Source organism: Phaenicophaeus curvirostris, chromosome 2, assembly GCF_032191515.1.
Source record: "Phaenicophaeus curvirostris isolate KB17595 chromosome 2, BPBGC_Pcur_1.0, whole genome shotgun sequence".
Lineage (NCBI taxonomy): Eukaryota > Metazoa > Chordata > Aves > Cuculiformes > Cuculidae > Phaenicophaeus > Phaenicophaeus curvirostris.
The window spans coordinates 58,686,275-58,712,538 of NC_091393.1; the positions used below are offsets into that span (position 1 = coordinate 58,686,275).

Sequence of the window (26,264 nt, forward strand, 5' to 3'; positions counted from 1 at the left end):
TTGGAAGTAATGATCTTTGAGGTCCCTTCCAACCCAAACCATTCTATGATTCCAAACTGACAGATTTAAGTAACAAGCTGTCACCACCTGAAAGCTCTGCATTTTTTTAACCTTAGCAGAATAGCAATTACTAACTCCAAAGACACTTTACAGCCTTCTAATTCCTTACACTAGGGGAAAATGTGTAGCATTTTCATGGCATAAGATGCTTTTGTATTTCAGAGAAAACTGAACCAGAATGCTTTTTAACATCTGTATTGTCACATAAAGTCATTGTTATAACTTATTATCAGCATTTTAATTTTCTTACAAATATTATGTATATTATTGACTATGTACAGGATCCAGGAGATACGCATACATGCACTATGGATAATCAAGCAATACAATACTAAGACCAAGTATGTATCACCAGCAGCTAGATACAGATCACCATCATAACTTTTGTTAACTAGAAATTACTTTAGGTGCCACATGCTGGTACTTTTTTTGTATACATACTTGTTACTGAAATGCAAGAAAGAAGTGACAACTACTACCTTTCAGGCAATGAGGGCTTCAATAATGTTTAAAAACCAACCAGGTATCACCAATGGAATTTACACTTCCAGTGACTACTACCAAGGGGTTTTAATATATTGAACCCTACAAAATGAGAATAGCAGTGGTACACATGACTAGGATGTCTCTTAACAAATGACAGTAGCTAGTAGTATTTTAATTACATCCATTTATCTTGGACAATACTACTGCAGATGACAATTATGTAACATGCCACTTAAAAATGACAGCACAGTGAAACAAATTCAGGTATGTCCTAGAACTCTGGAGAACTACTGCTTTCTTACAAGAATCTCACTGTTTCCACAGTGAATTTTAAGGCTAGAAGCTACTTACTACTTTTTTACTGGATACACATGAGAATTATTAGTCATCTGGTAATTACAAGATTCACAGGTAGAAAAATATTGGAACTGGACTAGGTCTACCCAGAGGTGTACTACTATTATCTTCCCTTTGAAGAATGGTTAGAAGCCAGTGTTTTTTTCATCTCCTTGCTTACATACTATCATCACTAAACTACTGGATAAAAAACCCCAAACCACTCGGGATACAGGTTCTGAGAAATCTAAGTTATTTCTACTTATGCTTAAAGGTAATTTTATTTCCATTCTCAGTTAGGATGTTGGTTTCCTCAGTTAAGCATTTAAAAAAAATAGAAGTTACATGTGGTTTAAAAGGCTAAATTCAAATTTTGTAGTTTTAATTTCTACATTTATCTATCTGATACTCATAGACCTTCCAGTTTTTTTCTTTATAAAAGCCATGTTCTGACTCTAAGGCTTACTTTTATTAACGTTCTCCTTTTCTTTTTTTTCTACCCCCTTATCTGCCAAGTATGGAAAAAAACCCAAAATAAGCACTATTAACCTGGCCTGAAATTAGTATGATGTGCCAAACACCTGAAGTTACAGGTGTGTGTACTAAGCTGCATCAAATAGGACTGACACAGGAACAAATGCAATAAAAAAGCAAGTAGTGTAAATACACTGCACACAAATAAACCATATCAGCCAATGCAGAACAATAAGGAAATTACATTATTAAAAGTTTTTATTTAGGTTTGGTCAGTACAGGTAAGATAATATTGGAGTCAGAGCAATATGCATAAACAGGATACAACAGTTCTTAAAAACTGAGTAACTATGCACACAATTCAGTCACCTAAGGAGAAAATGCACAGATGTATGGTGGGAGAAACTGTAATTAACACTGAAACTACTACAGGACTCCTTCAGTAAGTCCATCTTTTAGTGATAAAACTACTGTACTGGGCAAACTTGGCAGTCATAAACCCACAGCTATTATGACAAATCTTGAAGGTAGTGAAAGTATGAGTAAGAATGCCCTTACACAGCACAGGTTCTAGATATACACAGATTTGTACAGACATCATTTATGTTATACTTTATGGAAATAATTTCCATTTCAACTTCACATTAACTCATATAAAAATAACTTGAGCTACACAAACGTCCTTTTAGCAACATTCAACGTAATTAACTGTTAAAATTTCCAAAGTGGCAGAGGTATTGAAGCAAAAAGAAACCCACAAAAAGGCAAAATTGTGACAAGTATGCACTAATTTAAACGGCTTCTGGACAGTATCCTCTCCCAATTTAAATGACACTGTATAAAAATGCTGCAGAAAAATGTTACAAAACTGAACCCTGCACATTTACACTGGAGTCCAAACCATTCTGGACATGACGAGAACCCACAGTTCTGTTACCTTTCATGCTCACCGCTTTTTCCTCTTGAGGATCATGATTGGAGTCTGTGTCATTTGAGTGGTGAGTGAGAGAGTTTTCACTGCCAGTGGGAGAGTCTACACTTTCATACCCAGTACTGAGTTGGTTTATGTAGCTACCACCTCCTCTACCAGTTCTATCTTCAGAGTGGTTGGACAGCTTGTTACCATTCCCTGGAGAAGCTGGGAAGTCATCTTCCGTGCCGCTACCCTCCCTATAAAATCCAGGCCCAGACGTCCGCTGATGGGAGGAGCTACCATTGCTTGGTCCGTTTGCCAGGCGGCTGCAGTCTTTGCCCACAGCCTCTCCCTGGTCTGTAGGCTCAGAAGACGGAGTCCTGCTGGTACCTGGGTTGGAGGCCTGGGTCTGCTGCTGCTGGTACTGTGCCAACTGCTGGCGAGTCTCCTTCAACTGCTGCTGAAGAACTAGAATGGTACTCTGCATACCCTCTACCTCCTCATCAAGCTGGATGATGAAGTCATTCAATTCTATATAAAGAAAACACATTTGTTGCAAATACTTAATAGCCCATATATAGCTTGACTTCAAGACAAAAAAAATAAAAATCACATAACTATTTTTTATGCTATATTTTTTCAGACTAATTTTCAGCCATCAGGTATGCACTCATTTTGATACTCTGCTCCTGAAGGAGGAAATGCTTAACTCATCTACATACTTTTTATACTGTTACTTAGAATATGTAAGAATATACTACAAGTTTATTTATGGGCAAAAAGAGGAGGATGTATGGGAAACAGCTGAATTCCAACAATTAACATTTTGCTAATAATTCCTCGCATATCTACTTTTACTCAATTATAAAACTTCAACAGAAACACTGTAAAATTGACCATGAACCACTTACGTATCTAACAGAACTGAACAACTACAAAAGACTATTCAGTGACAAAAAGATGGTTTTGATCACATTTCAAGGATATTTCAGCTCTTAATCCTCTAAATCCTGTGTAATGGGACATTAACAAAATTACCAACAAAACTGTTAAGTAATTCCACAGGGTGCATTACCGCTTATGCACCAAGAAAAAGAACTTTATAAGTAGATTGCATATTGGAGTAAAACAAAACAAATTTGACCTGACAACAGTAAAAGCACTGAAATCCCTTAATCTTCAAATCAACTGCTCCACTGATAAGATGCAGCAAATAAAATGCTAGCTATTTAATTTTATGAATTTTTACAATAATAGAATATTCTTGGTGCTATGAAAAAAAAATCATTAGGAAAAGTGCTATTGCAGGATTAGTACAGTCTTTGTTCATCTGGGCAAGTATCAACTAAGATGCTAAGAATGCATCCCAGTTCTGGAGCCTGCTTTATGACACTGCATTCAACAGCTGAAAGCCTTCAAGAGTGTCCATGCTTGCTTCAATTATGAACTTGATAAACTTAGATGAAGTGCATTATCTAAATAGTTAAGAAGCAAAAGAGTAACTATTCCAACACGTCATTACAGACAGAATAGTTTACCTTAAAAACTCTAGTTATGTATTATTTTATACAGTTACTTGCACAAAAATATGGTCCTACAGGGGAGTGGAACTACCCTTAAAATACAGGCCAGGTCAGACCTAGATAATGCCAAATCAAGTCTATGCTACCTTACAAACGTCAGCTGTAAAACAAAAAAACACACCCAGGTTTATGTGGCCAAATAGCTCATGTCCCAAGACGTACTGTAATGATCTAATAACTTACTCTAACACTCTACTAAAGCCACACAGATTCTATGCAGAATTCTCAACTAAAGATTTTTTAAAATTTGCATTTCCCCCTCAAGTTACACAAGAGCTCAGAGCTTATAGGCAATGTTAATTTTGGCTTACACTGCTGTAAAATTTGGACTGTTAAAGCAATAATGAGGTATTTTTGTTCATCTGAGTTACCTAAACAATAAAATCTACTCTATAAAATGAGTCAAAGTTAACAAGCAGTTCTGTTCTCAGTGCATGCTTAGCTCCATGCAACATTAACAGCTTTCATCTTACCAATTCACCAACAACATGTGCAGGTTAAGTACTCTTTAGTAAACAGCAAGGCCTACAGTGTGAAAACTGTCAATTTCAAATACAGATGCTGCATTACTGGGGCTGCAAATCCCACCAGTCCACTTAATGTTAAGTTTGTGGGGCTTATATATTTATTTTTATATGTATACACACATACATATTGTTTTTTAATTAAGACTACCAGTGAAGACTTAAAATTGTCATATTTTACTCAATACTGTCCTTTCATCCTGGCAAAAAGTCGTACAGTATGTGTATCATCAGGAAATTAAACAGCAGAAGCACAAGGCAACTTCCATTTTCTTAAAAAAATCCCTTACCATCCTGACTGCTTTTAAGTTCCTCACTATATTTCTTCTGTAAAGCCAACTCTGCCTCAAGCTGTGCAATACGTCCTTGGGACAGCTGCCTTCCAAGCTCTTGATTCTCCTGGATAAGCATTCGACACTTCGCCATTAATTTTTTGCCTGTTTGGCTGCAAAGGAAAGAGCCATCTATCACAAAATGAATAAAAAAACTTCAGTAATTTTCCTCAAACACAATTACAGACAAAAAGGAGATGCAATTTCTGCATGTCACAATTCAAGGAACATTATGCCTCAACATAATTGTCATAGCAGAAAGTCTCCCCATAGTTACCACGTGCTGTTCCAATGCCAGTTGATCTTCTGTCGCTGTCCCATAAAGTGGAAGGCAAGTTTTATTACTGCAAATATGAATAAGCATATTGTTCTTTTTTGATACCAGTATCTGGATTATCAGTATGCACAACCTTGCAGGTGCTAATTATTAATGGAATTAAATATTTGATTAAAGATGTGCCTTGTATTTCAAATAACAAGTACATTGCATAAAAATTACAGGTGTAAACCAAATTATAAATAAAAACCTTAATTTAGTGCGCTAGTAAAATTTTAATTATTAAATTTGGGTGAAGAGAACAAAGTTGCTTGGGGAAAATATTAAACCCCATGTTCACTTTTCATAGATACATCGATTTTTCAAGAGGCTGAGGCATTCTTTTGAATGCTGCCCAGGTACTCTTGTATAAAAAACATCTATTTTTCAACTCGGTTCATCTATTTCACAGTAGCATACATAGTCTGTTTCACTATTTCTATGGTCAGCTTCTCCCAAGAACATCTTGCCTGGTAAGGAGAAAGTAAAGTGTAGTTAAAAATTTGCAGGAAATTAAGGAAAAAGCGAGTTATTAATCTACTTCCTTTAGAATGACATACTTCAGACCAAGTAATGATCACTAAGATGCCCAGTTTCTAAAAGAAAATGGGAAACAGGAAGCAACAAAATATTTTCTACTGACATGATTTTCTTTACATCACACATCTTTAATCTTCACCATAAAGACTGCATTGTAAAGCATTATAGGAAGTAGTATGCAAATTAATATATAGGCAATACAGTTGACTCCATAAAAGAGAAAAATTTAAGACTGTCTGCCCAAGTCAGGATAGCAACCACAAACCGTTCTTTTGACAGGCTCAGCAACATAATGAAGCTGTCCTCTTTTCTACGTAACTGTAAGATCTACCAAAAGGATAACCACCCAACCCAAACTCCAACAGGTTTATTGTAAATTCAATGGCAGGACTTGCATTACTTTCAAAGACCAAGAAGGTCATTTAATTTTTTGTTTGCTTGCTTTTAAACAAGTGACAAATACTGAAAGAAATTTTGTGGATTAAAAAAAGTAGAACAGGAAATCTCTGCTACAATTCACAGCCACAGTTCTCTCCTGCAACCAAGATACTCAACCAAAAAAATTAAAATAATTATTTATCAACTACCTTTTAACCATTCAAGCCTTAGACAACTTTTAAGTTCAGCCAGCTCTGCCCCATTTAACATTTTCCAACTGACTCTCCCATATCTTTCAGATGGGCTGCTCCAGAAGGAATCTGGCTGAGTAAAGTCCTGGAAGCCTGAAACTCTGCTAAAGGCAGCAACCCGTTTTCTTTCTTGAAGTGATGTCCAATGCCAGGTCCTTGAAGTTTAAATTGTGCTGACCTAATACAGTCCAAGTCGCACACTTAAGATGCAAGTTTCCTTAGAGATGTTCGTTCTTTGTAAAGCAGGACCACTTTGGAGATAACCAATGTGACGTGTCCCAAAAGTTTAGGCAGACATGCAAAGATTTTTAGCCATTTGCAAATTTCTGTTAACTGTATTCATCATCACTGCAAGTTGAAGAAGTTCACAGTGCTTAAATCGTTTAACGCTTTTCTCTTCACAAAACAATGTCAACTGCAGAATTAGCAAGTACCAGTTACCTTGGAATTGGGACAACTTTTAGAATCCCATTAATGTCTTCATGTTAACTCATGTCAAAACGTAAAATATTTATTACCTGTATAGAAATTTGCATAGTTACCTATAATGCTATTTCTTCCCATCAATTTTTTTCCAGATGCTCAGAACTAGTATGGCACCAACCTCCCCTTGAAATTTACAAAAAAGCCAACACATGCAAGAACATAAAATCCAGTAACTATTATAATACTCTTGTTAGCTGTAAAACTAAGTTTGGCATTGTATTCACATATCCTCTTGAAAATAAACACCAGAACCTGTAAGAATGTAAGTGGTTAAATTCTTCGAGACTAGTGTTTGTTGTACTAGGTTTACTGCAAGTGACAGTTTGACTAATTTTTAATCCAAGTGTACATTCCGTTTAATGACGGTTGAAATGACTTAGCACAGCCCTTCCTATGATTAAATGCCCATTTCTCCCTCCAGGCATCAGAAGGGATTGTGCTGTACACCCTTATCTATGGTTAATTCCCAGAACTAATACTCGCCTAGGGTTCCAGTTAACATGCTACCCCAAGAACACCAGTTCGGGATCTGAATAGGAGCATTATCTCTTTCTAAAGCTAGGTCAGATCTAAGAAATAAGAATAGCTGCATACAGAGATGGACAATTATAGAAATTAAAAGGCAGGAGCAGGATGCAAAGAGAATGAAAAAGCCTACATATACTTGACACGAGTAATCATTTCTTTACCTTTCCAGAAATAAAAGCAATAAAACCTTAACCCAATTAAGGAAGACAGCCTCAGTTCTTTACCAGGAAATAACTCTAATTTTCTGTATTCCAGCTACTACATATATGAATTACACACATTCACAACACTGATTTCAAATTATATGATGCATATTGGGGCACATTGTACCTACCAAAATAAAACTGTCTTTTGATACTTTTGCTTGAAAGAAAGTGCTAAGTTACTTGTCTCTCCTCAGTTGTACGTGTACATTTAGAGCCTGAGGACTTAAAAATACCAACCAGCCTGTACCTAAATATATGAAATAATTTTCTGAGCTCCGCATTAAAAAAGAAATCTGCACAGCATGCCTTTAACTGCACATTATAGTGAGCTTTACAAATGGCTCGGTAACACGTAAACCATTTCTTAATGCAAGTCTTACCTCTGTTTTGATGCTAGATCATTAAAATCTTAGTGCTATAGGAAAATCAATCCAGATGTATCACTTAAAACCGAAGTTTTTCTGTAGGTTTTTCTTTTGTTGTTAAGTCATTACTTATGCAAACAAAATAAACCTGCAGAAGTGCACTACTCTTCAATGCCATATCATGTGAAGCACAAACAGTTAAGATAACTTCAGAGTTAAAAATACGTAATGCCATCTTAATAAAAGTCATCAAAACAGTCATAATACATCACCTTCTATGACAACTGGATGTGGGGTTTTCATTTAAAACTGAATTTTCTAGAATATGACTGAGTCATAAAATGTTGCCCAACTGTTTTGAAAATCAAAACCTCGTTACTAAATAGAACTCAATTTACTAAAGAAAATAAACACACAAATGCTGTACCAAATCTGCATTTCACTTTACAAACCTCAGACATGCACTCCCAAGTGTCCCAGATCGCTACTCTCTCAAGTAACTTGGGACAACAAAACAGAGGCATCAATAGGGTAGCAAAGGCTCCTTCACTGATTCCACCAAGGAAAATATGTGCATTTAAGTTTTTTTTTGTTCGTTTGTTAAAATACTGACTTTGTTTTCAGAGAACGAGACAATGTAGAAATAACAACCTGTTCAATTCTCGTTCATCCCAGGAGTTTCACAGTACAACAGTATAACCAGCAGTCTTCCTTGAACTGTGTATTACAACTATTTCAAGGCACATTTTATATAGAAGTGCAATACAAAAAAAGCAGGTGTACAAAGGAATAAAAACACCCCACCAACACTGAAGACAGGTGCCATTCATTGTGTGCCTTCTGCATTGAGCATTTGAGATCAGTTCTTAGTATGAGATGATCAAAAACCTCTCATTTCTGCATGAAAACATGCAGTGGAATACTTATCACAACCAGTTTCTCATACATGTTAGTTGTGATCAAATGTATATTGCTTCCAACAATTTTAAACCTGCAATTAGATAGAACGGACATTTTTGTACAGTCCTAATTTTGAGGCATCCACGTATTACCAACCATCCAGAAAGCAGTTCATTATTTAGCAACATTGACTTAAGGCTCCGTCAAGTGCTAGAAAGCCCAAAGGCTTGACAGTCAAATGCGTGCACTACCACTCTCGTGATAGCAAATGGCACTCTCATGGCTATTCAAAACTGGTTACCAAGTAAACTCTTTAATGCAAAATTCACCTCATTGAGTTTTGACCCAGCAGTTCAGTGAACAAGCAGGAAGTCCACAGTCTTATTGGCAAAACTGACTTACAGTGTCTCTAAGTCACTAGGCTCAAGGTTAAGAATGAAGCATATTCCACTTCTACATTTTATGAGAATTTTACATGTTCAATTCATTATTTATAATCTCTAGGTTCTCTCCTCCAAATTGTCTGTAGACACAGTGTGCCACAGACTTAAGACTTCTGTTTCTCCCTCTATTTTCTTCAAATAGAAAAATTTTGCAAATGTCTACATGTTCTAGAAAAGATTTTTTTTCGAAGATGGCCATTTCTTCAGAATAGTCCGACGCCATCAGGCCTCTGAAGCAAAGGGGGAGAAAAAAAGCTGAAACACAAGGTTCACCTGGTAAGTTTTACATTAATCATTACAAGCTGGACAGTATAAGAATGTGGCTTTTGCCTCAAAACGTCTGAGTCTTGGTGTGGAAACGAGTACTTGGCTGTCCCACCATAGCATTCTCGTAGTGGGACTGTCAGGGAAGTCTTGACTGGGGAGTATTTGTTTTGTTTACCTATCAGGCGTAAATTTCCAGGCACTCAGTTCATTTTGGGCTTGTTCCAGTTTGTCTTTAGTCTGTTCCAGTTCACCTTTCATTTTTAGGAAAAACAAGTTGATGGCTGGGTCCACCATTGTTGATCGCAGTTGGGCAACACTAGGCTGCTGGACTTGCTTGAGGTACTGAATTTGATTCTGCATAAAATAAGACAGACAGACTGTTACTTATACAACATTAAATAAATGTTTCAAGTCACTCAGATAAAAGTAAAAATTAGTTACTCCAAATATAATATCAAAAAACTTGCCTTCTTTCAACACTAACTCAAAAATGCAGGATAAAAATCACTTTTGTCCACCTGCGCCCTATTGATATGCATATATTCACTCAATCCCCCATCCCACCCTATCAAGCCTAAAATTCAAGGCCAATTTCCCCCCCCACCCCGCCTCTGCTTCAAATCATTTTCTACGTAAGTTTAGATTTGCCAAAGCAATGATTGGAGCACTGTAATTTTCCCTTTCTTTTATATCTGCCTGCACACTTCTAGAGGGGAAAAAAAAGTATATACCATGAGTTGTGCTTGAAACAGATAGCTGATTTCCATGTAACTTCAGTGAAGGTTATTATGCAACATTACAGCTAATATCGAGAAGTAATATTTTTAAGCAACTACTAAAAGGTTTATGTAAACTAAGGTTTTTTTTCTGCAAATGCACTAAGCATTTAGATGTATTTAAATTGTCTGAAGAGATTTTTGTTGGATTTGATTCTCTTGCAATAACCACAACTCAGAATATTTCCGATTTTACAATTTATAATGCAGAAGACTTCCAATACAATCAAAACTTTAAAATAAATGAGAGGATTTATTTTAAATACAGCACTCACTAGTCAAAACTTGTATGTATTTCAATAGGATTAATTTTTGAAAGTTTCTTGTATTTTAATCTCATCATAATCAGTATTGAGATGTACTAAAAATGTTTAGAATCCAGCTAATCACTAAAATAACAGCCTACAAAGAGACTATTCATTCTTAAATTCAATTTATTATGGCCTCTCTATCACATACATTTCCTCATCAGCAAGACGTGAATAAAATCACGAGATTAAAAAAAATTAATTGGAAGTCAGTGGTCTTGCCTCCCGGTGCACACAATCTTGCAATCACACTTGACAATAACAGCATTTCACTGACAAAACAGCACAAGGAAAGTTGAAGGAAAGTCTTCCTCCACGCTCTAGTTGGCACAAGCAGCAGAGTCAAAAGCACCGTCAGTTTAACCATTTTCCTGGATACAGTTGATCTGTTATGGAGTCTTTACATGGCAACGGTGAAAAAACCTTTAAGTACCAACATCTAATTTACCTTAAAAACATGCAGTAGTGACCAGTGTCACTTTTTGACTGATGACAACCTATATTTTAATTTATCTATTGTTACGTAGCAACAATTCTTGGATTTTATTTCAACTAAGTGATTCCAAAGCTATTTCAGTAACTGAAATATTTCCACTGACTTCACATTAATTTGAAATTACCAAAATAAAAATATTTAGTTACTTGAAAGAAAACAACATCATACTTTAAGTTTTAAATAGAAACAAACTTGTGTCCAGAAAGAATTATAAAGGGAATAAAGCACTGCATACATGCATTTCAAGAAATAATGAGTACAGGAACCCACCTACAAACATTACTTGGAAACAGGAAGTCCAATTAAGATTATCCTAACTTTTCATGGATGTCTTTTTACCCACACAGGTCCTTTGCCTCTCTGAAGACCCAAGATATTGCTCACTGAATACAGATCTATTTAATCTATTGTTACTGATATATCTTTTCTATCCACTCAATTTTGACTCTTGCACTACTGAAGCATTTCAACAGCCCGTCAATTCTCTGTGAGGTCTAGCACTAGTAGAGGGTAAAACAGATAGTTTAACAGATGTCTGCACACATACAGACACTCCAGCTGGCAATGTAGTCCAGAAATATAATTAGGCTACAGCAACATGGCTCCCCATCTATTTTTAAACCAGCATCACTGAGGAAGGGAAAGACCATGTTCCTTGTCTTACACAGCTCCCTCCCTCTTCCATTGACAGCCTAAGAACTGTAATAGATTCCTTAGACCAGGAACACAAAGAATTGCTGTCAGCTGCTCCTCACTGAAGCCAGAAATGCACTAAAATACTCAAGAGTACCCAGCTCTTTCTGTGCAATGGCAATTATTTGACAGTCTCATTTGGGCATCTCTAATTCATGCTCCTAGACCAAGGAGAGCTCACTTGCACAGGCTCCACATAACACTAAAAACAGTAGTATAGAAAGAATTTACTTACTTGAGTTGAACAATCATTGCTTGTTCCCTTTACAAACTTAAAAGACCACTTATTCCTCCATCTTTTTCCAATTCAAGCTTTCTCCATCCTTCTACAATGACCTTCCCCAGTTGTAACCCCACAGTTCTCATCTGTCGGGCTTTTCATCCACCCAGACTTAGCAACCTCTCCCCGATATGAAAGCAAGGCCTCTTAACCCTTCTGCCTACTTTCTTATTTTATTCTTCCCCCTGCTTAGCTACTCCGAGCCTCCCGTTCTTGCTCCTTCTAACCACTCCTCTGTTATATCTCTTCTCCCATTGATATGCCAGATGGTAGGGGGTGGGGAGCAGAAGAGTGTCACTGTATTTGGAACTGACTTCAGGCTAGAGCTGAAAATGCAGGAATAGTAACAACCAATACCAGATCTCAGGACATACTAACACCTGACATGCCTACTGGTTGTTTTTATTCCCAAACACAACAGCAGACACTAGCTGTTATTTTTCAAAAGCCCAGATGGATGAATAGGGGTGAATTTTCAGAAAGAGAAAAACATTCTAACTCAAGGCAGGAGAACCATTAAAGTTATCTATTCAGAGGAAATCAGGTTACATGAGGTTTTGTCTGGCTGGACTTTTTTTCTTTCTTAAGACAGACAATGTTTTCAACCTCTGTTTCTTGCATATTCTTGGAGATAACTGAATCCTTCCAGCTGAAGTAATCCAAAGACATCCACAAACACCAGACCCTCTGACACAAGGAATTTAACAAATTGGAATACAAGTGCTTAACAGAAAAAAACATAAGCAAATAAGTATAACTATATATCCTTCTTATAAAGGAGAAAACCACACAGCTGTAATGTAAATCATCAAGTAGGTTATTAGAGTAATGACTACCGAGGTACTATAGTAAACTGCACCCACAGGGAGCTTTCATTAGTTATCTATTCCAAGGAAAACCTATTTGAGTATCAAATACTTCCAAATGCCTGCCCACTTACTGACCTACAGTAGCTGCGCAGTAGCTTGGGAGATGGTTAAAACGTTTCCCTGAAGTAGCAATAACTTCACCACCTCTGCCAGAAATAAAGCTTTACACAGAAGCAATAGTAGCTCACCTGCACTTCCATAATGGCAGCAACCTTTTAGGGTGTTGTTCCTGCTAGGAAGGTAACTCAAGGTTTATGCTGACAATAGGGCACAGGAGGTATTAAACAACTGAACTTAAATTTAGCCCCTCAGCCACCTTACGTTACACAGAGTCTGCAACACCAGACTCCCAGTAAGCTCCTAGCTCAAGAGAAACCCCTTCTGCTGCTAGACTTGGCACAGAGCACAAAAGCAGAGCTATGCACTGAACTATCATCTTGTTTCTTCAAGGAGTACTGAAATATAATCTGGACAACAATTCTGCTACACTGAGATGCACACCTATACTTTCAAGATGATGGCTTGTGACCTCTATAAGCTAAAGTACGTTTTGTTGTCTTATCTTTTAAAAAGAAGGGTACAAATTAAAACAACAACTTATACAAAGTCTATCATACTTTATTTTAAAACAGAGACAGTATATTTTAACTAGCAAAGTGTTTTTCACATCATCCATCACAACACTCATGTCTCTGTCAACTGCTACCATTCGAGTAATGGATGGTAGTTTTAAGTTTCTATCCATCTAAATTAGCAAGACCTGAATGTAGTCATTTACATATGAAATGTGTCCCAAAAATACATTAAGAGTAATATGAACACTAAGTATTACATGGTAAATATTAATCTTTATTTTTCAAGAAACCTGACAACATTGACAGTCAGTCTTTCTAACTGAGATGTGACAGGAAACATTAAAGGCTTACATATAACACAACTGTCCTTACTACATATTACATGGAAATATGGATTATAAACCACAGGTAACTGATAATGAAAGTTATTTTACCAACTGAAGATCAGACAAACCAAATAACTCATCATGGGGTGAATAGTTTTTGTTCATTTATGAAATTATTTAGGAATCTACAGCTTAGCTTTGCATCTCAAACATAATATACTTACCGGAAACATACTATTTAGTACTACAAGTAGTCCTCTAGAACTTGAAACTACATGCATTTAACCTTGGAAACACTTTAAAACACCAGTGTCTCCATTACAGCTTTCACCCTCCATCAAGGATGCCTCTTCCTAGGTCTACGCATTACAAGGGAGATTACATTCTTGATGTTATTCATGTGTCGATACCCAGAAAAACATAAGCCACTCGGAGGGGTTGTGCATATCTTTTGTTCTTTTTGGTGGGCTCAAGTCCCACCCTCCCCCGCACACACACTTTTTTTTCTTAAATACACTGAAATTAGAAGAATTTCTGAAGAGTTTTATTAAACAGATGTTCTGGAAAGTCTGTGTATCGCAGCTATCAAGAACTATAACAAAGTGCAGCCAAGCATTGTATAGTCTTCACGATCTTGTCAAAATTCAGCCTTAAATACTTGACATTCGTCTAACTTAGTCTTTTAGAAATAGGGAGGAAGAAAGGTGAAAATACCACATATAGACTTAGTTTTGGTGAAAAATTTCCTAATAAAAAATGGTTTTATTGTTTTTGGCCATATGCTGCTGCTCCTTGCAGCAGAATTTATGAGTAAAACTAACAAGAGAAACAGGATCAATATAGTAGTCTTATTACTAGGGAAGTGTTGCAGTATGGTACTACAACAAATCTTCATTAGCATCCTGGGCTGCATTAGGGGCAGTGCTGTTAACAGGTTGAGAGAGGTGATCATTTCTCTCCACTCAGCACAAGTCAGACAACTGAAGTACTGGGTCCAGTTCTGGGCTCGCCAGTACAAGAGAGACATGGGCATATTAGGCTGAGGCCAAAGGGCCATGAAGATGATCAAGGGGTTGGAGCATCAAATGTAGAAGCAGAGGCTGAGAGCATTAGAGCTGCAGCCTGGAAAAGGCAGCTCAGGGGGACCTTATCGATGTGCATAAATACCTGAGGGAGGGAGAAAAAACAGAGCCAGGCTCATCTCGGTGGTGCCCACTGAAAGTACCAAAGGCAATGAAAACAAATTGAAATACATGGAATTTCATTTCAGCATAAGAAAAAACTTTTTGCTGTGAGGGTGGCTGAACAATGGCACAGGTCACCTAGAGAGATTCAGGGGTCTGCGTTCTCAGAGACGCTCAAAACCTGTCTCTTCCAACCTCGGTGATTTTGTGATTCTTGCCACTGTAAAGGAAGCTTTAACCCCTCACTTTTTATGTTCATAAAAGTGCTTACAACAAACCAAAATCATCTACAGTCTTAACAGCAGTGAAAAGAATATGTACAGAGTTAAGCGTGACACTACTATACTTGACAGTTCTGAAAACCTACAGGAAAAAAATAAAGGAAAGCTAAAAGAAAATAGCAGAGAAGAGCTACAATACTAGTTATGTTTGCACAGACTTTATATTTTTCATAAGAAGTTCTCAGGAGTACATTACACAAACTAGCATAAGAAGCTTATTACAATCTTGTCTCCAGAACTGCTGAATTAAAGCAGCAGATGAAAATTACGTTAAGAAGTAAATTCAAAAAAAGATCAGAAGTCATAGAAGGTAAGTTTCAAGAAACAAAACCCAAGAAAGTCACAGGAAATGGGCAGAAATAAAGAAGACAAAGGCATTCTGTGCAGAGAACATTAGAACCCCCCAGAAGCAGATCTGCCAAATTTCAGAAGATCTCCCTCTGAAAAAGACAGTAAATCTTTCCCCTACCTAGCCAAATAGATGCAGAAACTTAAAAACACCTTGTTATCCAAATCCAACAAAAATATCAGCCTAAAACCTCCTGCACGAAACCCAGTATACTCAATCTTATCCTTACATTTCAATTTGTTCCTTCATCCAATGCTAATCAAGATTAACACTTCTGGTAAGTACGCACATTTGATAAATGCTAGAAGGTAAGCACAGCTCATGCAAGATTTAACTTGGTGCTGAAACTGAAGTCCTTCCAAGCACAACTGCTGCAGAAAAGCAACGTTAAATAACACTGAAAAAGCAAACTTTAAGCAATGGCAGTTACTAATTCAGTGAAAGTAAGTGCCCTGCTATTTCTTTGAGCACAGAAAATGGGATGCTATAGATATGAAAAACATACCACACAGGTACTGTCCCAAAAGCCAACATTCCCCTAGCAGTCTGAAAAGACTTATCCTCTCTAAATACTTACAGTACACTCCTGCATCTCCTGTTCCTTAGTAGCCAGCCTCATCACCAGAATATTTTCTCTTCGTGCAGACTCTTGCTGTTGCTGTTTCAGCTTCTCTTCAGATTCTCTCAAGCCCGTCACATCGTTAGCTAATACGAGTAATAAAATGCAAAAAGTATGTTTCATAGCTTCCTCTCATGAACATTTTTTTAAAGACAGCTGAAACAGTCCAAAAAATAAACTCAAACAGAAAGAGCTAAATAAATAAGCATGACATTGTATAAAAAGCATAAATAAGAAAAGTATCATTATGTATGATAAAAGCTTGACAACAGCTGGTTTTAAATTCATCTTACTGATCCATCCTAAAGACTTACTAAACATTTGAAAGCGTCTCCATGTTTACAAAGGAAATAACTTTTAAATTGCTTGCTTAACCAACAGCTATTAGAACTTGAAGTCTCTAACTTGGAAGCTGGAACTGTCCTGTTATCTGTAAAAAGCATTCAGGCCAGAGCAGGGAAGAGGGAACGTGTACACTATGGCAAAAACGATCCACAGTCTGTAAACTCTAAATTTTTCTGATCCATGAACATTTACGAAAGTTTATGTACAAAATACAAGGTAAAGCAGTAGAGCACGTTTCCAAATTACTCAAAAGGGAACATGTACAAGCAGCCCCACACAAACTATATCTTTATTCTGCTACCTTCCACGTATAACATGATGGAAATTCAGAATAAATAAGATTTTTATTTTTTCTAGTTACTTGAGAACAATCTGCTATAGATGTAAACCAAGAACACCAAATTACTTCAAAGAATTCCTAAAACGATCTTTTTCAGCTAATTCAATAATACTGACTACTACACCTGTATTAATTTCTAGAACTGAGAAATTTGGAACATTAAAATAATTTATCTATGTTAGGACAGTGAGATTAGAATGAACTTAACTGCTTGCTATTTAAGTGTCTCAAAAACTCAAACATCAGGGGTGACACTAGAAGAGGGATGTAACAGAAATGGGATATGCATTTGGACTGACAGAACAAAAACAAAGTCAGTGGTAGTAAGTACTTGGACTGCAAAGGCAAGTGGGAAAAAGGAAAAAGCCCATCTCTAGCTGCTAACACAACTTTAAAAAGTGAAAGGATTAGCAATTCAGTCACTTCTAGAATGCATTCAGCTTTCCTCATCGGAGACTAAGATGTTTTTCCTGTTCTGAAGTACATATAAGGTTTTAAACACCATATGACTGACATTCAAATAGTTAATTTGCCTAATCAGATCAAACACAGGGAGACTTTCAGACCTTTACCTCTACAAACTATTCCCTCTTCCATGTAGTTTACAACCCCTTAAGACAACTGAACGCACAAACATTCAGGAGATATTTTGGTAGAGGGTAGGATTTCCTTTCAAACGGAAGATTCATGAAATACACCCATTTGTGGAGTTATGTTTCAGGACTTTTTCCCCCGCCTTGTAGTCTGGGTACAGACAGTCCTATACATGCAAAACCAAGACTTTTTAGAACCTGTGTAAAACCTGCAAAGGTAAGTAACTGGCTGATAAAGTTGGGGAAGGTTGACTTACACTAAAAAAAGGGGGGGGGGGGGACTTTTTTGGTTTGTGTCAGAAAAAACAGGGACTTTTCTGACAACCAATAGATTATTACCCCTTATTTCTAACAGTTCCAGAAAGCACAGACATTATTTGAACACTATGCTTCATAAAAACACTTGGGTAACTCGTACCATCTTGAAATTTGGCTAACTTACAATTAAGATCTGTGTACTTGCCCTCCAGAGCTTGCACGTATGCTTCATACTGTTTCCACCTATTACAGAGATGGAAAAAAGAAGAATTTTCTTAAGCTCAGTTTATTAAATCTAGGCATCTCATTCCTAAGCTTTCAGAGTATACATTTATACCAAAATCAGAAAATGTCAAAAGATAACTACAAAACAGAATAAAAATCAATTCCAACTTTTAAAATAGGGCTTTTAACCATGGAAATAGTTAAATCCATCTTCTATGTCAAAAGGATAGAGGCAGCTGTGCATTACAATACTTAAAATGGACATCTTAAAACTTACTGTAACAAGCATTGGTATCAAACAGTTATTAGTTATGCGTGTAATGTACCCAAGATGCATATCATTCTCAAAGCAGAACAATTCTAACAAAATTCTGTAGTAGAAACTATAACTCAAAGACAATATTAAGTCTGTTACCAAGTGAACAAGACAACAAGCAGACAGGTATTACAATACACTAGAATTCACAGTCTAGGATAAGTAGTTACATCAGCTCATTCAGACCATACTCAAGTTATACATTCATCAACCTGAAGCCAAACAGTTGAATGACTCTTTGAAGGTACATTATTTAAGTAATTCATCACAGTCAGAAAGCCCCACATTTAAAAACAGCATTGCACTTGATATAAACCATCAAGTCAGCAGCAAACAGCGTGCAGTAAAGCTAAGCACCACATGCCTTACCATAGTTCACTGGATGATGTTTTGTGTTTTTCTGTTTCTTTTTAAATCAGTACTTCACATCTAACTACATGTCTTCCTCATGAAAAAAATTAATCTACTAGCTTACCATTACAGAAAGGGAAGGTTTTCTCTTCCCACCTCCCTATTACCCTTTCTACCTGCTCCACTTTAACTCCATAACCTAACTGCACTGCTACCTCAATCAAAAGTGTAAAAAAAAAAAAAAAAAAAAAAGAAAATCTAACTCCAGCTCATTTTTTACTATGTCTGAAAGTATTAGATCTGTAACAGTAAGATCACATCACCAGGAAAAGCAAAAGTAAGCACAAGAGTTCTTCCTCCTAGCAGCAACAATATTCTGCATCTCTTCATCTGAGGAAGAAATTGGCATCTCAAGCTAGGTAGAAGTGATCAGCTGCAGCACCACTTAACCCTTAAGCTTATCTCTCTGCTCTCAAAAGAACACTGTTGCAAACAGTTTCACCCTTTTGTCTACACTAAGATGACCTGACAGCAACACAGCTGTCATTAGAAGATTTCCTCCAGTTCCTTCATTAACACAGTTCAGTTGCTGACATACTTTACTTCCTTGGGTGTATTCCATCAAATTCTCACTTGAGTATACACAGGAGATGGATCTCTTCTACAGTGGCAACTAACCATTCCAAGTTACAGAAAGTGATTACAATTGGAAGCCTGTTTTTTATTTTCTCACTATCAATCAGAAAGCAAGTTGCACAGAATCTACACTTTGGTACTTGGACAGGAATTTTATAGCTGGAAGTAGGGGCATAATTTTAGACTTTGGAGTCTGCTATTCCTGGGGATAATCTCTAGTATGGAAACTTTCGCATAAAGGTTCACAAGGCCTAAACCACAACATCTAAGAAGTATTTTCTCCCAAGACTTAGATACTTGGAGGAAGCCAGTTTTAAACATATGGGGCCAAACTACACTGACTCTCCTAGAAAGAGCCACCACCCCAGAAGTAGCTGGTAGGATAGTTTGCCCACAAGAAGTAGAAGCTGATCATATATTAATACTCCATGTTGCACTTGCACCCTCATGTTTCTACACAGTTTAGTTTTTGTCCTATGAAATAGCAATATTTAACTTCATACCCTAATAATGCTAAAAACTTACAGTGTACAAATCCCCAAGAGCATAGAATTTATCAAAACAAACACAAAACTACTCCAGCAGATAAACAGACAATCCACAGATGCCTAATTCAGTTAGCTCCTTGTTTATATACCAGGAAATTCAGATATACAGAGACAAATTGCTTCAGTTTGTTTCTTTAAGCAGGCAGCCTATGTGACACATTTCCTATTATTTTTTCCCACGATTACACTTAGCTTTCTAAAAATGTGAAGAACATGGACAGGTTCTTCTTTAAGTTCTAGGCAATGAAAACTTCATAGTAACATTCTGCAGTTAAAATCAGAATGTACTGATGGACTACTGTGAGGATCAAGAAAACCTAAGGCTTGTTGTAGGAGTAAGGAGAAAAACATGTTTCTGATGTTTAAAAATAACTTGCTATCCAGCAAGGAATGCAAACAACCACATCTTCTAAAGTTACAAGAGAAGAAAAAAACTCCTACCGATGTATTACAAAACACTGTTCAGGATTTTGACTCTGGAAACAGTGCTTCCCCCCAAACTACGGATAATATTTGAGAAAAGACGAGAACTTTACAAAAGAGATGCATCATGAATAAGATAAAATAAAGGACGCTAGAAACAATCAAAGAGGGAAGTCACGCGTCTTCCACTATAAGTTCACTAAAATGCTGAGATAGAAAAACTGCTTTTTTCTTTACCTTAGGATGAGTTCGTCTCTAGGTAAAACCTTAAAATCTGCTTCACTAAGGCGAACCTATGGAGGAAAGGCACAACTTATCAAGCTGTCATGATTACCTGGGGAGGGCAGGCAGGAGAGGAAGTCAAGTATTTTGAAACATACCTTCTTTGGGAGAGGTTCTTCATTCGTCATTGTGAACTCTGAGGGAGGAGGAAAAAAGTTTTATTTAGTGTAGTTACTAGTATACCTGAAATACTAAACAAGTCCAAAACTCCTAGTTTGTTGGGTTTTTTTTTTAATTTGCAATATAAAGCTACTGAAATACTGGTTCCACAGAATACTGTGCCACAGCACAAAATACCATCAAGGCAAATTTGCTGCTGCAATATAGAGTCAACAGAAGCACTATTTCCTAAAAGTTAACCAAAACTTTTAGATGTCTGAGAAGTCTATCAGTAATCAGTTCTTCCTACTTAATTATGCAAAACTAGTCCCAACTTTGTCCACACTTGTTTAGATCAAACTGACACTTCTTACACGCCTACCTCTATCTAACACTGTATTTTACAAGCTAGATAATCAAGGTCTGAAGAAAGTAATTTTTACTACTATTACTTCAGTAGCTCTTTGGAATAAAAGTAAATAATTTAAAATTACCACTAATGTTTGGGTTATGTCAAGATAACATTTTCTTCCAAGTGCTTGTTCTCTTACTTTTAAAATTCTGACTAACAGACAATATTAAGCAGTTATTTTCAAATCTTTACAAATATTTTTAGAAGTGCCATGTCAAATAAACAGCTTGGATATACCATCAAATTCAATTCCTCTTGTGTGTAGGTAGCATAACAGGATTGCATTCTGCTACGTTAAATATTCACAGTTCCTTGATTTACAGGACACGACTCCTTGCCTCAAAAGGATAATACACAGTATTTTCCACAACAACAATTATACCAAAAAAAAATCAGATTTGCAAAGATTATAAACATACAACTAACAATAAATGCAAAGTTTGCTAGAGGCAAGCATCTTTGCAAAATGCTTTCCAACAGAAGAGTTGTGCATAACATTAAGATTCAACAACCTTGTAAGGCTGCTGTAAGTAACCTAGGGAAGGGATGTGTCAACTCCTTGGTTGCAAAAACTTTGCTTCATCAAAACAACACTCTTCAGTAGTCAAAAAAAAAAATCTTTTGCTCTCTTAAAGAGACTTTTACAAACTACCTTATGTATTTTTACAATGCCAAATGTACTAATTTAAGTTTTCCAAGTTATAAGACAAACAAACCCTAAGACAATAAGAAAAAATGCACACCAAATACACACCACCTCCACCTACACTAATCACTGACAAACACACAGCACTACCAAAACAAGGCCCTAGTTAAAAAAAGATAAGAAATGACACATTACAAAAAAAGACAAATTAAAGAACAGGACACCAAGTATAGTGCAGAGATGAAATTACTTCCAAGTCTTCCATAAAATAAGCGACAGAAGGAACCCATGGAAAGGTTTCCAAAAACATTCAGCAGAAGCATCTCACTGATGAATGGCAGCTTCCTGTTCCCAGTCTTCGTAACACACTTAACTGCTTCCCTAGCCAAAGAAGTACCCCCACCTCCCCGCCTCTTACATACAAGAAGTTACTCAAGTATTTTGCTCTGACTTCTGAATGCAGCTCCTTGAGACTGTTTTACCAGAAACAGACCTTAAGTGTATTCAAGCATAAGAGGCTATTGATACAAACTGCCAGTGTTTGCATCAAAAACTTTGCCATCCAAAATAACATAATAACTTGAGCTCACAGGGGGAATGCTTGTAACCTCTGCATTTAGGTTGCTTACCTCCCCCACTACAGTTTTCCTAAAGATCTTTAGAACCTTTTAACACCTTCAGTGTTTGGAAGTAGTCTTGAAGACTGAAGACCTCAGCAAGATATGTCCTTCATAGAAAGTAACATGCTTTTCAGATGCCCCCTAGAACTACAGCTAGAACTGATTAAATCGTGCACAGATGTCAAGTGTTCATTCTTGTGTTCCTGAGAAAAGCACAAGAATCACACAAATACCAAAAAAGGCGAGTTTCCCCAAAGACTCAGCTTGTGAACCTTGCAGCAGCATACAACAAATAAACATTTGACTGCTGCCACAATCACGACTAAAAGAAATCAAAAGCTAACGCTCCATCTAAGTCTCTACCTCTCATCTCCAGACCCCAAGCAAAGTTCCAGTACCCAGTTCTCTACAGCAGCACCAGACTTGGCTGTTCTAACCTCTACGCCCAGCACACCACCATTTACAAAGCCACCTCTTGCTTTCAGGGGAGCACAAGCGTGCTGGAGACTACAGCTAAAGGCCACTGCATTACAGAAATTACTAATGCCTATTATCACTTATAGTAACAGAAACATGAAAAAGCACACTAGCTAAAACAGTCTACAAGTTATTTTTGGAAAAGCTAGGTTGACCAGATCTACAGATAAACACTACCAGTCCTTCTGTACTTATGAATTTCACCTCACTACTCCCATGCAATAGCATTTTCTGGCACGTAGAGCAACTCATCAAGAGCTTTTGAATTTATTACTGCTATATATTTCTACCATTGTGCTCAGTGTTTTTTTCAGAAACATTAAGAGCATCAGGCTGACAACATCAGTTGTCACAGTGATTTGCCTTAGCTTTCATTTCATTAACAAGATTAATTTGTATGCTACAGAAATTAACACCTTACATTTATTCTTTGAATTTAATACAGTAATTTTTCAAGTACTATGCAGCAAGAGATGCTTCTCATCCCATGGCTCTATTCTAAAACATGCTCTCTCTTCTACGTAGATCAGAAATACTTTGCAAGAGCATGATGAAGTACCATTTTTCTACAACAACATTCATGTATAACTGACTGGAATTAACACAATTACATTTTGCGATTTATATGATGAACAGCTTAACTGTACTATCCTAACTAAGCACTTCAAGGATTTGGGGTAAACAGTAACTGTTACGTACCACTCCTCCTGCATACCTGCTCTTGGCACGACCAATATAAAACCATATTCCATACTCAAAATAACATAGTCATGGGCACCAAAAGAATTCTTATGTAATCTCATCAGAGTTTAGGTTTTGATGGCACTTTAAATAAAAAAAGAGCCAAAACGAGTAAGGGCATTATAATTTTGGGAACTCCAGTATTCTGTACACCTTTTACTAGAGTGTTCAGAAAGCATGGCATTTAAGGATTAAACAAACCTAAGAGACACAGAATCATAGAATCACTAGGTTGGAAAAGACCTTAAAGATCACTGACTCCAACCTTACCCGTCCACTACTAAATCATATTGCCAAGCACTTCATCTACTCGTCTTATAAATACCTCCAAGGATGGTGACTCTATCACCTCCCTGGGCAGCCTCTGCCAGTGCCTGATAACCTTTTGGAGAGGAAATTTTTCCTAACGTCTAATCTGAACCTACACTGGTGAAATTTGAGGCCGTTCCCTTTCGTCCTATCGCCTGGCACTTGGGAGAAGAGACCAACACCCACCTCACTACAACCTCCATCCAGAGAGCTGTAGACGGCGATAAGGTCTCTCCTTCAGACTCTTCTTCTCCAGACTAAACAACTAAATAGCATCAGATGCGCCTCTTTACTAGTCACCCCTGAAACAGCACTCAGTTGTTCTAACGACATGAAAGACTTCCATGGGGAAAACAACCCGGTGTCGGACTCCAAGCTCCCGAAATACAAGGGGAGAAAAGCTTTCAAATAACACCGTGAGCGAACCTCGCAGTCGCTCCAGCGGCCGCGGCCGGACCAGGGATCCCGCGTCCACTGCCTAGTTATTTAGCCGAGAGACAAAAAGGTCCCACGAGGAAAACCTCAGGCTCCCGAAACACGGTGGGGGTAGAGTAGAGTGGGGAGGAAGGTTCTAAAGAGCATTGATGGGGCAGACCTCACAGTCCCCCACGGGCTCCGACGAGGAGAGCGCGCGCCCCCCGCGCGCTAGCGGGGGGCGGGGGGGGGTGGCGGCGAGAGGCGGGCGCGCGCGCGCGGGCGTGGCGGCTGCCGAACCGGGGCCGAGCGCAGCCAAGGCCGCGCACAAAATGGCTCTGAGCGCTTCCGCTCCTCCCCCTCAGCCGCGCCGAGCGATGGAGCCGCCGCTGGGGTTTGGCGCCCCGGCCTTTCGCGAGGCGCCCGGAGAGAGAGAGAAAGAGGAAGGGGCGCGGGCTCTCACTCACCTCCCGCCCGCGGAGCGGAGGCCGCGCTCTCCCCGCACGATCGCTGCCCACGCCGCGCCCGTCACATCGAGGGCGAAGCGCCGCCACCGCTCACGCCTGCCGCCACCTCCGCGCCCGCAAACCGGCTCCTGGGGAAGGAGGAACGGCCGCTTCGGAGCCGCGCTCGTTCTCGTCGTTGTTGTTCTTGCCGCCGCTGCTGCTGCTGCTGCCCCCGCCGCCGCGTCGTCGTCGTCCCCCCAGCTTCCCCGGCCCGGGCTCGCTCTCGGCGCGCCGCTCCCGCCCGCTCTTTATTTGCGGATTTCTCTGCGCTACAAAATGGCGCCCGAGGAGGAAGCGAGCGCGCGCGCGGCCCCGCCCACGGCGCGGCTCCCGCGCGAGGCGGGGCGGGGCGGGGCTGCGCGCGCAGCGGGGCCGGGAAAGGAAGTGCGTCACGCGCGGCCGAGAGAGCAGCGGGAGCGGCGCTGGGGCGGGAGGGGCTTCCCGCTCACAGCCGTGTGCATAAAGGGTCCCGGAGGCCTCAGGCGTCTTCTGTTGCTTCCCAAGGACGAATTTCAATGTTATGATAAACTTCACAACAGTCAGAACTCTTGCTCATTTGGAGCTGGCTCCAGCTCTGTCCGACCTCGCCTTTGAGATGGGGAGAGGCTGCAGGTGGCCACACATGTGCTCAGCGCAGATCACGCTGCACGCAAGGCGCTGTCATCTCCAAAGAACGAACAGTGCGTGGCAAGACACTGAAGGAAATCCCGCTCTCAGAAGGACATTGTGTCTAGCTTTCGAAACATATAATTACTTAGGTGAAACTTCAGCTTAAATCAAAAATGTTACGCTTTTTGTATAAGCAACTTCTTCTTGAATCAAAATCTCCTGCTAGTTTAGAGCTGGCTCCAGCTCTCCTTGCCCTTAAATTAGAGAGAGGGAGAGACTCCAAACAGAGGTGATTGCAGAGGACACGTGCTCAGCACAGATCGCACTGCACACAAGGCATTATCATCTCTGAAGAAGGAACAGTGTCTGGAAAAACACGTTTGTAAAGAAGTCATGCTGTCAGAGGGACATTCTGTCTAACATCCAAAGAACACAATTACTTAGATGAAACTTAACTCTTCTTTAGGTTAACTCAAAAATATTACACTTTTTATAAGAGTAGCTACTTCTCGTATCACAGAATCACACAGAACCGCTAGGTTGGAAAAAAATGATCTCTTAGATCATCAAGTCCAACCATTCCTATCAATCACTAAGCCATGCCCCTCAGCACCTCATCCATCCATCTTTTAAACACCTCCAGGGACTCAACCACCTCCCTGGGCAGCCTGTTCCAGTGCCAGATGACCCTTTCCGTGAAAATGGGTCCTAGTGGAGCTTGAGGCCATTCCCCCGTGTCCTGTCCCCTGTCACTTTGGAGAAGATGCCAGCTCCCTCCTCTCTGTAACCTCCTTTCAGGTAGTTGTAGAGAGCAATGAGGTCTCCCCTTATCACCAGGGTGCCCCTGTCTCGCCTGGGGTTATTTGAGCATTGAATTGAAGGCTGACAGCTTCATACGGAAAATGCTGGCAAATAAAACTCTTAAGACTCATTCTGGAGTTTTAGAAAGCAAGCACCTCTAATCAGGACT

General features: G+C 38.7%; 1 protein-coding gene across 2 annotated transcripts; it reads right to left on the minus strand.

Annotated features, from left to right (window-relative positions):
• Positions 1–1,596: 1,596 nt before the first annotated feature.
• WTAP (WT1 associated protein) lies at positions 1,597–24,886 on the minus strand. Of its 2 annotated transcripts, XM_069852183.1 has the most exons (8): positions 24,647–24,881; positions 20,560–20,597; positions 20,417–20,472; positions 17,865–17,923; positions 16,103–16,230; positions 9,564–9,742; positions 4,667–4,821; positions 1,597–2,800 (listed from the first exon to the last, which is right to left on the minus strand). In XM_069852183.1, the coding sequence occupies exons 2-8, from the start codon at positions 20,587–20,589 to the stop codon at positions 2,217–2,219; spliced, it is 1,191 nt and encodes a 396-aa protein (XP_069708284.1). In that variant the 5' UTR covers positions 20,590–20,597; positions 24,647–24,881; the 3' UTR covers positions 1,597–2,216. The 2 variants fall into 2 exon arrangements, 1 of the variants encoding a protein (XP_069708284.1); XR_011337002.1 differs by lacking the exon at positions 1,597–2,800 and having other exon boundaries at positions 4,685–4,821; positions 6,152–9,742; positions 24,647–24,886.
• Positions 24,887–26,264: the final 1,378 nt, after the last annotated feature.